A 14427-nucleotide genomic window follows, 5' to 3' on the forward strand; every position below is an offset into this window, starting at 1 on the left:
AACATTCACCTGACCCCTCACTGTAGTGGGACTAGAACCTATAACCTAACCCCTCACTGTAGTGGGATTGGAACATATCACATGACCCCTCACTATAGTTGGATTGGAACATATCACCTGACACCTCACTGTAGTGGGACTGGAACATATAACCTAACCCCTCACTGTAGTGGAACTAGAACCCCATAACCTAACCCCTCACTGTAGTGGGATTGGAACATATCACCTGACCCCTCACTGTAGTGGGACTGGAACCTATAACCTGACCCCTCACTGTAGTGGGACTGGAACATATTACCTGACCTCTCACTGTGGTCGGACTGGAACATATTACCTGACCTCTCACTGTAGTCGGACTGGAACATATTACCTGACCCCTCACTGTAGTGGGACTGGAACATATTAGCCCTAGTCCCTATTTCTCTGCAGAGATCCATTTATCTCTAAGCTTTCTGTTTCTCTCTGGCAGTGATAACCGGGATGACCAGTTCCCACGTGTGTGTGTCGTGGCGTTCCTCAGCCGCCTCCAGCCCTCTAATCAGCTGCATGAGAGACTGATGGAAGAACTGGTTCTTCGCTTGCTGAAAAAGGTAAGACCAGGGCTCTTCCTCAATTAGTCTTTCCTCGCGTCCTCTCTCCTTACCTCCTCAAAACGCATTAGAGGAGAACATCCTAGGTTTCTCCTCTCAGATCTTATCCTCCAATTCATTTTGAGGAGGAGGTGACCAGAGAGGACGGTAGGAATCAAGGAAAGACTGATACAGCTGGAGATTTGGCTTGTTTATAGTCCATGATGTCTACTCATTCAGTGTGTGTGTTCATAGCATCACACACATGAATCCAGTTCATACTGCAATAATATATTAAAGACCATTGTCCATCTCCCTGAGCTCCAACACAGTAGTTATTAGTTCATGTGTGGTTTTAAAGACAGGCCTAAGTCTTTTTCTCTTTCAGGATGAGGCCATATCGAAGTCAAAACAGCGTTACTATAGCAACTCCCTGCAGCATCGTGTCAAGAACAGGGTGTGGCAGACACTACTGATGCTGCTGCCCAAACTGAGAGGGGTGAGACAGACAGACACACACACACACACACACACACACACACACACACACACACACACACACACACACACACACACACACACACACACACACACCTGAATTAACCCTCTATTAACCCTGTGTTTGTGTTCATCCAGGAGTTTGTAGGTACCGTTCTGGGTCGTGTGTTTGAGGCAGGTTTCGTCAGTAACCAGGCCTCAGTCAAGTACTTGATAGAGTGGGAGATGGTTCTAATCCTAGTCCAGTATCCTGAACACATAGACCGTCTCTGGACCTGCTTCAGTGTGGTGAGTGGCAGATGGTTCTAATCCTAGTCCAGTATCCTGAACACAATCTGACTCTCGGCCTGCTTCAGTGTGGTGAGTGGAAGATGGTTCTAATCCTAGTCCAGTATCCTGAACACATAGACCGACTCTGGACCTGCTTCAGTGTGGTGAGTGGAATATGGTTCTAATCCTAGTCCAGTACCCTGAATACAGACTGACTCTGGACCTGCTTCAGGGTGGTGAGTGGAAGATGGTTCTAATCCTAGTCCAGTACCCTGAACACAATCTGACTCTGGGCCTGCTTCAGTGTGGTGAGTGGCAGATGGTTCTAATCCTAGTCCAGTACCCTGAATACAGACTGACTCTGGACCTGCTTCAGTGTGGTGAGTGGCAGATGGTTCTAATCCTAGTCCAGTATCCTGAACACAATCTGACTCTGGGCCTGCTTCAGTGTGGTGAGTGGCAGATGGTTCTAATCCTAGTCCAGTATCCTGAACACAATCTGACTCTGGGCCTGCTTCAGTGTGGTGAGTGGCAGATGGTTCTAATCCTAGTCCAGTACCCTGAATACAGACTGACTCTGGACCTGCTTCAGTGTGGTGAGTGGCAGATGGTTCTAATCCTAGTCCAGTATCCTGAACACAATCTGACTCTGGGCCTGCTTCAGTGTGGTGAGTGGCAGATGGTTCTAATCCTAGTCCAGTATCCTGAACACAATCTGACTCTGGGCCTGCTTCAGTGTGGTGAGTGGCAGATGGTTCTAATCCTAGTCCAGTATCCTGAACACAATCTGACTCTGGGCCTGCTTCAGTGTGGTGAGTGGCAGATGGTTCTAATCCTAGTCCAGTACCCTGAATACAGACTGACTCTGGACCTGCTTCAGGGTGGTGAGTGGAAGATGGTTCTAATCCTAGTCCAGTACCCTGAACACAATCTGACTCTGGGCCTGCTTCAGTGTGGTGAGTGGCAGATGGTTCTAATCCTAGTCCAGTACCCTGAATACAGACTGACTCTGGACCTGCTTCAGTGTGGTGAGTGGCAGATGGTTCTAATCCTAGTCCAGTATCCTGAACACAATCTGACTCTGGGCCTGCTTCAGTGTGGTGAGTGGCAGATGGTTCTAATCCTAGTCCAGTATCCTGAACACAATCTGACTCTGGGCCTGCTTCAGTGTGGTGAGTGGCAGATGGTTCTAATCCTAGTCCAGTATCCTGAACACAATCTGACTCTGGGCCTGCTTCAGTGTGGTGAGTGGAATATGGTTCTAATCCTAGTCCAGTATCCTGAACACAATCTGACTCTGGGCCTGCTTCAGTGTGGTGAGTGGCAGATGGTTCTAATCCTAGTCCAGTACCCTGAATACAGACTGACTCTGGACCTGCTTCAGTGTGGTGAGTGGCAGATGGTTCTAATCCTAGTCCAGTATCCTGAACACAATCTGACTCTGGGCCTGCTTCAGTGTGGTGAGTGGCAGATGGTTCTAATCCTAGTCCAGTATCCTGAACACAATCTGACTCTGGGCCTGCTTCAGTGTGGTGAGTGGCAGATGGTTCTAATCCTAGTCCAGTACCCTGAATACAGACTGACTCTGGACCTGCTTCAGTGTGGTGAGTGGCAGATGGTTCTAATCCTAGTCCAGTATCCTGAACACAATCTGACTCTGGGCCTGCTTCAGTGTGGTGAGTGGCAGATGGTTCTAATCCTAGTCCAGTATCCTGAACACAATCTGACTCTGGGCCTACTTCAGGGTGGTGAGTGGCAGATGGTTCTAATCCTAGTCCAGTACCCTGAATACAGACTGACTCTGGACCTGCTTCAGGGTGGTGAGTGGCAGATGGTTCTAATCCTAGTCCAGTACCCTGAATACAGACTGACTCTGGACCTGCTTCAGTGTGGTGAGTGGCAGATGGGTGATCTGGGTGATGAGTGCTTACCCTTTTCGGATGTGTATCTGACCACTGTGGGAATTGAACCTTCAACCTTGGTGTTGCTAGTGCCATGGTCTTACCCACTGTGCCACATAATACCACAAAACTGGCATCTATTGTATTGTCACTGAATGAAAACTGGTGTCTATTTTCACTGGCTTAAAGAACTTGTAATAGTCAATATTGATCTATAGCCAATGTGTCTAATTGATGTGATTTGTGTCTGAACAGGATCAAGAGAAGACCAAGACCAGTGTCTGTACCTTCCTGTCTGTGTTGGTCCACCTCAACATCATCATGCCTCAACTCAAGGAGAAGGTAAGATCCACATGTCACCATCATGAAGTAAAACCTTCAAAGCACAGGGGACTCTTCCTCCTCTCCTGAGCCCCTCTCCTCCTCCTCTGTGTCCCTCCCCATCAGGCAGTGGCTTAAGCCCATGGACACGATCCTCCAGGTGTCTTTCAGCCATAACTTCAGTGTTCACACTTCTCTCTCTCTGTCTCTCTCTGTATCTCTCTCTCTCTGTCTTTCCCTCTATCTCTCTCTGTCTTTCTCTCTCTGTCTCTCTCTCTGTACCCCCCCCCCCCCCCCCCCCCCACCAGGCAGTACAGTGGCGTAAGGCCCTGGATGTTATTCTCCAGTGGTGTTTCAGCCATAACTTCAGTGTTCGTCTGTACGCCCTGCTGGCCCTGAAGAGGGTGTGGGGTCTGGAGGGGGCGAGGGCCGAGGCCGAGGAGGGGGCCGGGGGGGAGGATGGGCTCGGGGGGCTGGCCACCGTCGTTAAGGCCTGTCTGCACCAGGCTGAGGCTATGCAGAGTACTGGGTGAGTGAGTTACATATGAACTAGGCCGCAGGAATCACATTCTAAAATTAATTCTGTACACTATTCATAACATGTATATACGCGCATGACTGTAAATCGCTTTGGATTAAAGTGACTGCTAAATGGCTTTGGATAAAGGTGTCTTCTAAGTTTTTTTTATTAAACTAGGCAAGTCAGTTAAGAACAAATTCTTATTTTCAATGACGGCCTAGGAACAGTGGGTTAACTGCCTTGTTCAGGAGCAGAACGACACATTTTTACCTTGTCAGCTCGGGGATTCGATCTAGCTACCTTTCGGTTACTAGTCCAACGCTCTAACCACTAGGCCGGGGTAGGCTGTCATTGTAAATAAGAACGTGTTCTTAACTGACTTGCCTAGTTAAATAAATACATTATTGGACTCCTATAACTACTGTATATCTCTGTACAGAAATGCCAATAAGAACTGGACCAGGATTCAGGACCACTTCTTCTTTGGTGTCTTTCATCCTGTTAGAGACTATAGTGTGGAAGTAAGACACTGCAACCATTGTGTTGTTGATTGATTGTGTCAATTTGAAGTATCAAATGTTTTTGTATGTGAATCTTTTAAAATCTCTTGATTCATTGTTAATTGGCCTAATTGCTTAGGGTCTCTAAAAAGGAATGAACTGAGTGGTGATTGACGAGAGACGACGTGTGTAAACTGTCCTTTTTCCTCCCGTCTCTCCCATGCCAGACCATATTCTACACATTCCCCAGCCTATCGGAGGTGTTTGAGGACGAGTGGATTCCGCCCTGGAAGTTTGAGAAGTTGGTGGACTTTTCCCAGAATGCATCTCTCCCGTTGAGGAACCCTGTCCCTGACCTGAGCCAGATTCAGCCTGGAGACTGGATCCAGCAGGATAAAGGTACATTCCCCTGAGGGGATAAATGAAGTTGTACTGACCTGAAAAAGGTATCACCACTAGATGGCAGCAGAGACTGTACCCAACAGACAGCTACTCTGGTTAAAGTGGAGATCACAGCTATTCAACTATTGGGCTGAAGTACTGCTGGTTCTCCTTTCTACCTGGTAGTTAAATGATCAATTCATGAAATTGATTGGCCAGATCCCTGATTTTCTAATGAAGGAATGAGAACCAGAAGTGTTCTGGCCCTCCAGGACTTCAGTTTAAAAGCCCCGGTGTAGATGCCTCAGTGTGTTGTTGTTTGTTAGGGGATCAGGATGGTGAGGAGCGCTGGGCCGAGGTCCAGAAGAAGATGACCCCCTGGAGGTTGGGGATCCAGGAACAGGAGCCAGAGCTGGGTCTGGTGCCCCAGCAGAGAGCAGCACGCCTGGGCAAGCTGCACAGTGCCCTCCTGGTGGTTGCCTCGCTCATAGACAAGCCCACCAACCTGGGAGGTTAGTTATTTATTTTCTATTTAACCTCTATTTATACAGGTAAGTCAATGCTGAACAACTTGGTACAGGATGAATGTTTTAACCATCATCTGCTGATCTCTCTGGGTTCTATGTGTAACGGAGGTGGAATGATGAACCATGTTCACATGATGAGTAACCTTGCTTGAGACCTGAAGACTTGCGTTAGCTCCCCAGGCCTGAGCTCAAGGAGCTAACACAGTTATGTAGTGTGCAGGAGACCCTGGTTTGAATCCAGTTGGTCACATATGAACCCACAGCCATTTCTATCCAGCTATATTGTATTGCATTGTATTCTATTATTTTCCATTAGCTACCCAATATACTTGGTGTTGCTAAGCGTTGCCATGCAAACAGAGAGCAGCAGGCAGAGCTACATAAACCAATCAGTCCTAATCAGAGTTTGTCTAAGGACCACTAGGACTGCATCATAACAGACTCATTTTATGTTCTCCACTGGGCTGCTGTATTGCAGCGCTGCCTGTTATCTCAGTTTATGTAAGCCTTACGTTGATGTAAATTAGTTTATACAGGAGAAGACCTATTTTATGAACCAATATTGAATTTTTTTATTTATTTAGCCTTTATTTAACTAGGCAAGTCAGTTAAGAAGATATTCTTATTTTCAATGACGGCCTAGGAACGGTGGGTTAACTGCCTTGTTCAGGGGCAAAACGACAGATTTTTACCTTGTCAGCTCGGGGATTTGATCTTGCACCCTTTCGGTTACTAGTCCAACACTCTAACCACTAGGCTACCTGCCGCTCAGCTATGTCCAAATAGCACCCTATTCCCTATGTAGCGCACTACTTTTGACCAGAGCCCTGTTTTCCCTGGTCAAAGGTAGTACACTATATAGGGAACAGGGTGCCCACATATAGGGCACAGACACGATGATATAAAAGAGGAGGGTGATACTTGGACTGTAAATGTTTATTAATTTATCCACAGAAGGAGGAAGAAAACATGGGAGGATAGGTGTTTGTTCTGTCTAACCCTGACTGCCCCTGCCTCTTGTCCAGGCTGTTTAGCCTAGGATACAACCTCCCCAGATGTCTGGTCCAGGCTGTTTGGTCTAGGATACAACCTCCCCAGATGTCTGGTCCAGGCTGTTTGGTCTAGGATACAATCTCCCCAGATGTCTGGTCCAGGCTGTTTGGTCTAGGGTACAACCTCCCCAGATGTCTGGTCCAGGCTGTTTGGTCTAGGATACAATCTCCCCAGATGTCCAGGCTGTTTGGTCTAGGATACAACCTCCCCAGATGTCTGGTCCAGGCTGTTTGGTCTAGGATACAACCTCCCCAGATGTCCAGGCTGTTTGGTCTAGGATACAACCTCCCCAGATGTCTGGTCCAGGCTGTTTGGTCTAGGATACAATCTCCCCAGATGTCCAGGCTGTTTGGTCTAGGATACAATCTCCCCAGATGTCTGGTCCAGGCTGTTTGGTCTAGGATACAACCTACCCAGATGTCTGGTCCAGGCTGTTTGGTCTAGGATACAACTTCCCCAGATGTCTGGTCCAGGCTGTTTGGTCCAGGATACAATCTCCCCAGATGTCTGGTCCAGGCTGTTTGGTCTAGGATACAACCTCCCCAGATGTCCAGGCTGTTTGGTCTAGGATACAACCTCCCCAGATGTCCAGGCTGTTTGGTCTAGGATACAACCTCCCCAGATGTCCAGGCTGTTTGGTCTAGGATACAACCTCCCCAGATGTCCAGGCTGTTTGGTCTAGGATACAACCTCCCCAGATGTCCAGGCTGTTTGGTCTAGGATACAACCTCCCCAGATGTCCAGGCTGTTTGGTCTAGGATACAACCTCCCCAGATGTCTGGTCTAGGCTGTTTGGTCTAGGATACAACCTCCCCAGATGTCCAGGCTGTTTGGTCTAGGATACAACCTCCCCAGATGTCCAGGCTGTTTGGTCTAGGATACAACCTCCCCAGATGTCCAGGCTGTTTGGTCTAGGATACAACCTCCCCAGATGTCCAGGCTGTTTGGTCTAGGATACAACCTCCCCAGATGTCCAGGCTGTTTGGTCTAGGATACAACCTCCCCAGATGTCCAGGCTGTTTGGTCTAGGATACAACCTCCCCAGATGTCCAGGCTGTTTGGTCTAGGATACAACCTCCCCAGATGTCTGGTCTAGGCTGTTTGGTCTAGGATACAACCTCCCCAGATGTCCAGGCTGTTTGGTCTAGGATACAACCTCCCCAGATGTCCAGGCTGTTTGGTCTAGGATACAATCTCCCCAGATGTCCAGGCTGTTTGGTCTAGGATACAACCTCCCCAGATGTCTAGGCTGTTTGGTCTAGGATACAACCTCCCCAGATGTCCAGGCTGTTTGGTCTAGGATACAATCTCCCCAGATGTCCAGGCTGTTTGGTCTAGGATACAACCTCCCCAGATGTCTTGTCCAGGCTGTTTGGTCTAGGATACAACCTCCCCAGATGTCCAGGCTGTTTAGCCTAGGATACAACCTCCCCAGATGTCTGGTCCAGGCTGTTTGGTCTAGGATACAACCTCCCCAGATGTCTGGTCCAGGCTGTTTGGTCCAGGATACAATCTCCCCAGATGTCTGGCCCAGGCTGTTTGGTCTAGGATACAACCTCCCCAGATGTCTGGTCCAGGCTGTTTGGTCTAGGATACAACCTCCCCAGATGTCTGGTCCAGGCTGTTTGGTCTAGGATACAACCTCCCCAGATGTCCAGGCTGTTTGGTCTAGGATACAATCTCCCCAGATGTCCAGGCTGTTTGGTCTAGGATACAACCTCCCCAGATGTCCAGGCTGTTTGGTCTAGGATACAACCTCCCCAGATGTCCAGGCTGTTTGGTCTAGGATACAACCTCCCCAGATGTCCAGGCTGTTTGGTCTAGGATACAACCTCCCCAGATGTCTGGTCCAGGCTGTTTGGTCTAGGATACAACCTCCCCAGATGTCCAGGCTGTTTGGTCTAGGATACAATCTCCCCAGATGTCCAGGCTGTTTGGTCTAGGATACAACCTCCCCAGATGTCTGGTCCAGGCTGTTTGGTCTAGGATACAACCTCCCCAGATGTCTGGTCCAGGCTGTTTGGTCTAGGATACAACCTCCCCAGATGTCTGGTCCAGGCTGTTTGGTCTAGGATACAACCTCCCCAGATGTCTGGTCCAGGCTGTTTGGTCTAGGATACAACCTCCCCAGATGTCTGGTCCAGGCTGTTTGGTCTAGGATACAACCTCCCCAGATGTCTGGTCCAGGCTGTTTGGTCTAGGATACAACCTCCCCAGATGTCTGGTCCAGGCTGTTTGGTCTAGGATACAATCTCCCCAGATGTCTGGTCCAGGCTGTTTGGTCTAGGATACAACCTCCCCAGATGTCTGGTCCAGGCTGTTTGGTCTAGGATACAATCTCCCCAGATGTCTGGTCCAGGCTGTTTGGTCTAGGATACAACCTCCCCAGATGTCTGGTCCAGGCTGTTTGGTCTAGGATACAATCTCCCCAGATGTCTGGTCCAGGCTGTTTGGTCTAGGATACAATCTCCCCAGATGTCTGGTCCAGGCTGTTTGGTCTAGGATACAACCTCCCCAGATGTCTGGTCCAGGCTGTTTGGTCTAGGATACAATCTCCCCAGATGTCCAGGCTGTTTAGCCTAGGATACAACCTCCCCAGATGTCTGGTCCAGGCTGTTTGGTCTAGGATACAACCTCCCCAGATGTCTGGTCCAGGCTGTTTGGTCTAGGATACAACCTCCCCAGATGTCTGGTCCAGGCTGTTTGGTCAAGGATACAATCTCCCCAGATGTCTGGCCCAGGCTGTTTGGTCTAGGATACAACCTCCCCAGATGTCTGGTCCAGGCTGTTTGGTCTAGGATACAACCTCCCCAGATGTCTGGTCCAGGCTGTTTGGTCTAGGATACAATCTCCCCAGATGTCCAGGCTGTTTGGTCTAGGATACAACCTCCCCAGATGTCCAGGCTGTTTGGTCTAGGATACAACCTCCCCAGATGTCCAGGCTGTTTGGTCTAGGATACAATCTCCCCAGATGTCTTGTTGTGTAATGACGTTTCTTTCTTTTTTTAAATCAAATGTTTCTGTTTTTTCCTTTGAATGCAACATATCCAGGTAATGTCTATATAAGCGTTTGTATCCCACAGAAATGTTAAAGAGCCGCTGGTTGTTGATTTGGTCATTGATTGACATTCCTTTTGTCTTACATGGTCACTCACTCAGAAACACCTTATGTAAGACTTTGCATGTTAGAGAACGATAGCGATTTGTTAAGCTAACCTTTAGGATATATGTTGCCATCATACTTGTAGATTTAGCACACAGAGACATTTTGTACATATTTTTCTATATTAGGAATCAGACTCAATGGTACTGCAAAAAGTCCTGGATGTGTCCACATAGGTTGTTAGGTTGATACTGTACATAGAGAGAGGCTACATCATATGCATTCAGTAGAGATAATGCTGTGGTACATCTTTAATTGATCCAATACATGATTAACAACAAATACAATGACATGAAAATGTAATACAGTGAAAATTGAATTAAATGTAAATCAAATATATTTATACAAGGTACTATGTTAAAACAGACTCGGTACAGTTTGTCATCGTAGATGTGTCTAGTTCATCACCTCCATGGCCCATATTAAAGGTTGACTTTGGGGAAAAAACTCAAAGAAGGGTGTTAACTAATACAGTTACTTTTTCTGACGAGTAGGAGTAACTTATTATCATCATCGATGAGCCACCAAAGGCACACCCTGTTTCTGTTCGAAAATTGAGAAAGGGGTGGAGTTATTTGTTTTCGTCGCCAAAGTTGACCTTTTAATGTCAGCTTAGTGGTTAGAGCGTCGGGCTAGTAACTGAAAGGTTGCTGGATCGAATCCCTGAGCTGACAAGGTAAAAATCTGTCGTTCTGCCCCTGAACAATGCAGTTGTTCACCGGACGTTCTACCTGTCCCAGACCTGCTGTTTTCAACTCTCTAGAGACAGCAGGAGCGTTAGAGATACTCTTAATGATCGGCTATGAAAAGCCAACTGACATTTACTCCTGAGGTGCTGCACCCTCGACAACTACTGTGATTATTGTTATTTGACCATGCTGGTCATTTATGAACATTTGAACATCTTGGCCATGTTCTGTTATAATCTCCACCCGGCACAGCCAGAAGAAGACCGGCCACCCCTCATAGCCTGGTTCCTCTATGTTTCTTCCTAGGTTTTGGCCTTTCTAGGGAGTTTTTCCTAGCCACCGTGCTTCTACACCATTGCTTGCTGTTTGGGGTTTTAGGCTGGGTTTCTATACAGCACTTTGAGATATCAGTTGATGTAAGAAGGGCTATATAAATACTTTTGATTTGAGTTAACCCACTGTTCCCCGGTAGGCCGTCATTGTTCTTAACTGACTTGCATAGTTAAATAAAGGTTCAATTAAAAAATATATAGAAATGTGAGAACCATTTTAGGTCTTTTTGTTCAGGGATTCTAACCCTGAAAAGTCTCTTCTTTCATAGTTCTTATCACTCTTTCCTCCACCCTTGCTATAAGAATGAGAGATTGAGCGAAAAGGTATTATTTATCCAAGTCTTTGACTAGAAATGGTTCCTTTTCTTTGAGTGCAGTAAAGAATGCAGCTTTGACGTGTGGTCCACCTGAATTCAGTGCCTCGTATATCACTCTCATCTTGTCCTGCCGGGTCGGTGCAGCGCTGATATTTGCATTGATCTCTCCACCAATCATGCCCTTTGTCAAGAGAACATCTGCTATGGCAGACACATTATTGACTCTTTGAATGAGCTGTGGTCTGAATTCATCTACAAACTCAATGTCTCTTGTGGATGAATCGTCTCTGTATTCATCTGTTCGTATTTCAGCTTTCCATAAAGATTCTCCCTTCTCACTTATCAACTCCATTTCAAAGTCTATCGCAGCGTCCTTTATGTACACTTCAAAGTAGTTTGGCCTGGTGCTTCTCAGCTTGATCTTTTCTGGCGTAATCGAGGATTGACACGAGGTCTTGAGGGTGAAGCGACTCCCCTTCCGATGGGACTTCTCTGGCTTTGGCTTTGGAAGTCTTAAGAATCCATATGACTTCTCCTGTGCCTCCACCTCCCGTGCTAGAGAAGGATCACATCGGATCACATATGTGTGTAAGGTGAGGAGTGCTCTGGTGGACCTGAAGATCAGAAGGTCACAGTGCACTCTCCAATGCAACCCACGTCTCAGTACCAAACCCCTGCCAGAGAAGGAGGGATGAAGCAGTTTGGCGTGGAACCGCGTCACCTCATCCACTTCTTCCACAAGCATTCTGTTGTCTTTCACATGTAGAACCTTCATGTCTTCTCTCAAGGAGGATTGTGGGTAGTCTGGATCTATACAGACAAAGTGTGGCAGACTAATTTCTTCTAGTTTGCCAGAAATCATTGTGATGTCCAGTAATGGACCTCCTTCTTCCAGCTGCATGTTGTTCAGAGTGGCCCTGTGAAGCTCCCAGGAGCTGAACTGGTATCGCAGGCTGACTTTGCTCTCACATACCCACCGCAGCCCTGATGAGATGCACTCGTAATGCCCTGCTGCAGAAGAGTCAAGTGTGTAGACGGTGGTCTCATCCTCTGTAGACACGGAGGGTTCAACCTGAATCCAGGATATTGAGCTCTTTATATGGTTGCAATTCAAACATGCCTTTGGACTATCGGTTTTAAGGCCAAACTCTTTTTGAAGAAACATATTTGACTCTGAATAGTTGACTCCAATCTCTTTGGCCAGTTTAGTGATGATTGTTCCTACTGAATCCAGGGCCTTGTTGTAGAACTGTCTCATTGTTCCAGTGGTGGCACTACTAGCATCCTTTTGACCAGGACTAAGTTTGTCCATGATTTTTGTATGTATGACTACAAGCCTATCTATCATTGAGTGCTGTTGTTTTAAATCATGTTCAATAGTATCCCCAAGAGACAGAAGAAGGGCAACTATAGTCTTCAATTGCTGTTCACTAGGTTCTTCGCTTTCAATTACGTTTGAGAGCTCTTCAAGTTGTGACAACTGGGGCAGCAGAGGATTTGACTGTTCAGGAGTGCTAGTTTCACAGTTATCAACATCTTGATCTTTTGATGTTGCCATTTTCACTCCAAAGGGACAATCTGCAGTGGCTACATCCACTTTTGGACTTATAAAGCAGTAATGTTCTTGCTAGGCCATTGACTCTAGAAGAATATAATTTTCAAATAGCTCATGAGCTTAGTTCAACTGTCGTACCCCATCAGAACCCAGAATATAAGCTTGCTTTATGGCAACACTTGTTAACATCGTAATTGTAAACAAACACGGTATAGCCTCAAAACGTGAGGAAAAAAGAAATCCTCTGGTACGTGTTGTCAGGTATCCACTACTGTGTATCAGTTGTAATCCATTTACGACAGGAAATGTCTAGCCAGTTTCCCTTTTTATTGTCCAAACGTCACCTTGTGAATTTGACTTCCTCTCCCAATCTCAGTTAGTTCCACTCCTAACAGACAATGAATCAATGTCCAAATAAACAAAAGAAAGACATGAGAGAACTGCTGTAAAGTAGCCTTTCCCGCTGTAAGAGTTACTTTCAGTTCTAAGATGGGTGTGAACTGTGGACTGTGATTGGCTTTAATGCAGTCACATGGTCTTGAGTAAAGATGGATATTTTTAAGGTGGATTTTCAACAATATTATATTTTATACAGTGTGGCTATCATAGTGTTAGATTCCAAACAGAGAGATTTAAATGTGAGTTCTTAAGGCTGCAACTTGTGCATCCCACAGAATCAAAAAGCTGACGAGTATCTGGTTAAATAATCACCTCCTTAGTACACACTTCATTAACATAAGGTTGACAAATCACTGCAAAATATGACTTTTACAGTATTTTATGTGCTGATCTGGGCTCTTTTGCATAAAGAAAATATCACTCTATACCTGTAGCATTCAGAATAATTGAAACATTTAAATAATGATTGTGTAAATCATTGTTGTGTTTTTGTTTTATTTTATATTTCTGTGTGTCTGTCTGCCGGGCTGTGTAGTAGTTTAAAGGCTTAATGCAGCCATTTTTATATCAGTCAAATCATTTCTGGGTAACAATTAAGTAGTTTTCCATTAAAATTGACAAAAATAGCTTTTTAGCAACAAAAAAATCTCAAGCAATAATTGTTATAGGACTGGGAGTGGTCTGAATGGGGAGGAGAAAACTGAAAACTAGCTGTTATTGGCAGAGAGGTTTGTTATTGGTCTATTAACTAATTAAGTTTAAGCTCGACCCATGCAAAACCTGCTGATTAGAAAGTCCTTTGTAGATTGTATTTTCAAACAGCAAATGTTTTCACACTTACAGTGTTAGTTTTATCAGCTGATACAAAACACAGGAAAAACTGAATTTTGACTGCACTGGGCCTTTAAATAAAATAAAAATGTAGCATGCTCTGTCTGAAGAAAATATCTCCTTAGACCTGTAGCATACCAATAACTGAAACATGTAAATAGTGGTTGTGTAATTGTTTGTTAATGTGTACATACATGTGTGTGTGTAGGACGTGTGAGCTCTTTGGGGCGAGTGGTCTGTAGATATACCATATCGACCATTAAACACTGAACTAAAATATAAACGCAACATGCAACAATTTCAAAGATTGTACTGAGTTACAGTTCGTATAAGGAAATTAGTCAATTAGTAAATTAAGTCGGCCCTATTCTATGTATTTCACATGGCTGGGAATATAGATATGCATCTGTTGGTCACAAATACCTTAAAAGAAAACAAAAAGAACGGCTTCGATCACGAACTGCAGTCAGGTCAAGACCATGATGAGGATGACGAGCACACAGATGAGCTTCCCTGAGGCGGTTTCTGACAGTTTGTGCAGAAATTATTTGGTTGTGTAAACCCACAGTTTCATCAGCTGTCCGGGTGGCTGTTCTCAGAC

At 45.9% G+C, this 14427-nt stretch overlaps 1 protein-coding gene and 1 long non-coding RNA gene across 2 annotated transcripts in view; one reads left to right on the plus strand and one right to left on the minus strand.

The window, feature by feature from the left end:
- The window catches only part of LOC129862755 (probable methyltransferase TARBP1), a 43045-nt gene that overhangs the window by 22978 nt on the left and 5640 nt on the right, over positions 1–14427 (plus strand). The window contains exons 19-26 of the mRNA XM_055934704.1: positions 470–590; positions 958–1068; positions 1206–1355; positions 3494–3580; positions 3868–4088; positions 4519–4600; positions 4807–4978; positions 5287–5472. Of these exons, the coding sequence (XP_055790679.1) occupies positions 470–590; positions 958–1068; positions 1206–1355; positions 3494–3580; positions 3868–4088; positions 4519–4600; positions 4807–4978; positions 5287–5472 (1130 nt within the window). The remainder of the gene's footprint in view (positions 1–469; positions 591–957; positions 1069–1205; positions 1356–3493; positions 3581–3867; positions 4089–4518; positions 4601–4806; positions 4979–5286; positions 5473–14427) is intronic.
- Positions 6642–7778, minus strand: LOC129862759 (uncharacterized). Its single transcript, XR_008760822.1, has 3 exons — positions 7350–7778; positions 7079–7306; positions 6642–6825 (listed from the first exon to the last, which is right to left on the minus strand). It is a non-coding gene; the product is annotated as an uncharacterized LOC129862759 (long non-coding RNA).

Source organism: Salvelinus fontinalis, chromosome 1 (genome assembly GCF_029448725.1).
Source record: "Salvelinus fontinalis isolate EN_2023a chromosome 1, ASM2944872v1, whole genome shotgun sequence".
Classification (NCBI taxonomy): domain Eukaryota; kingdom Metazoa; phylum Chordata; class Actinopteri; order Salmoniformes; family Salmonidae; genus Salvelinus; species Salvelinus fontinalis.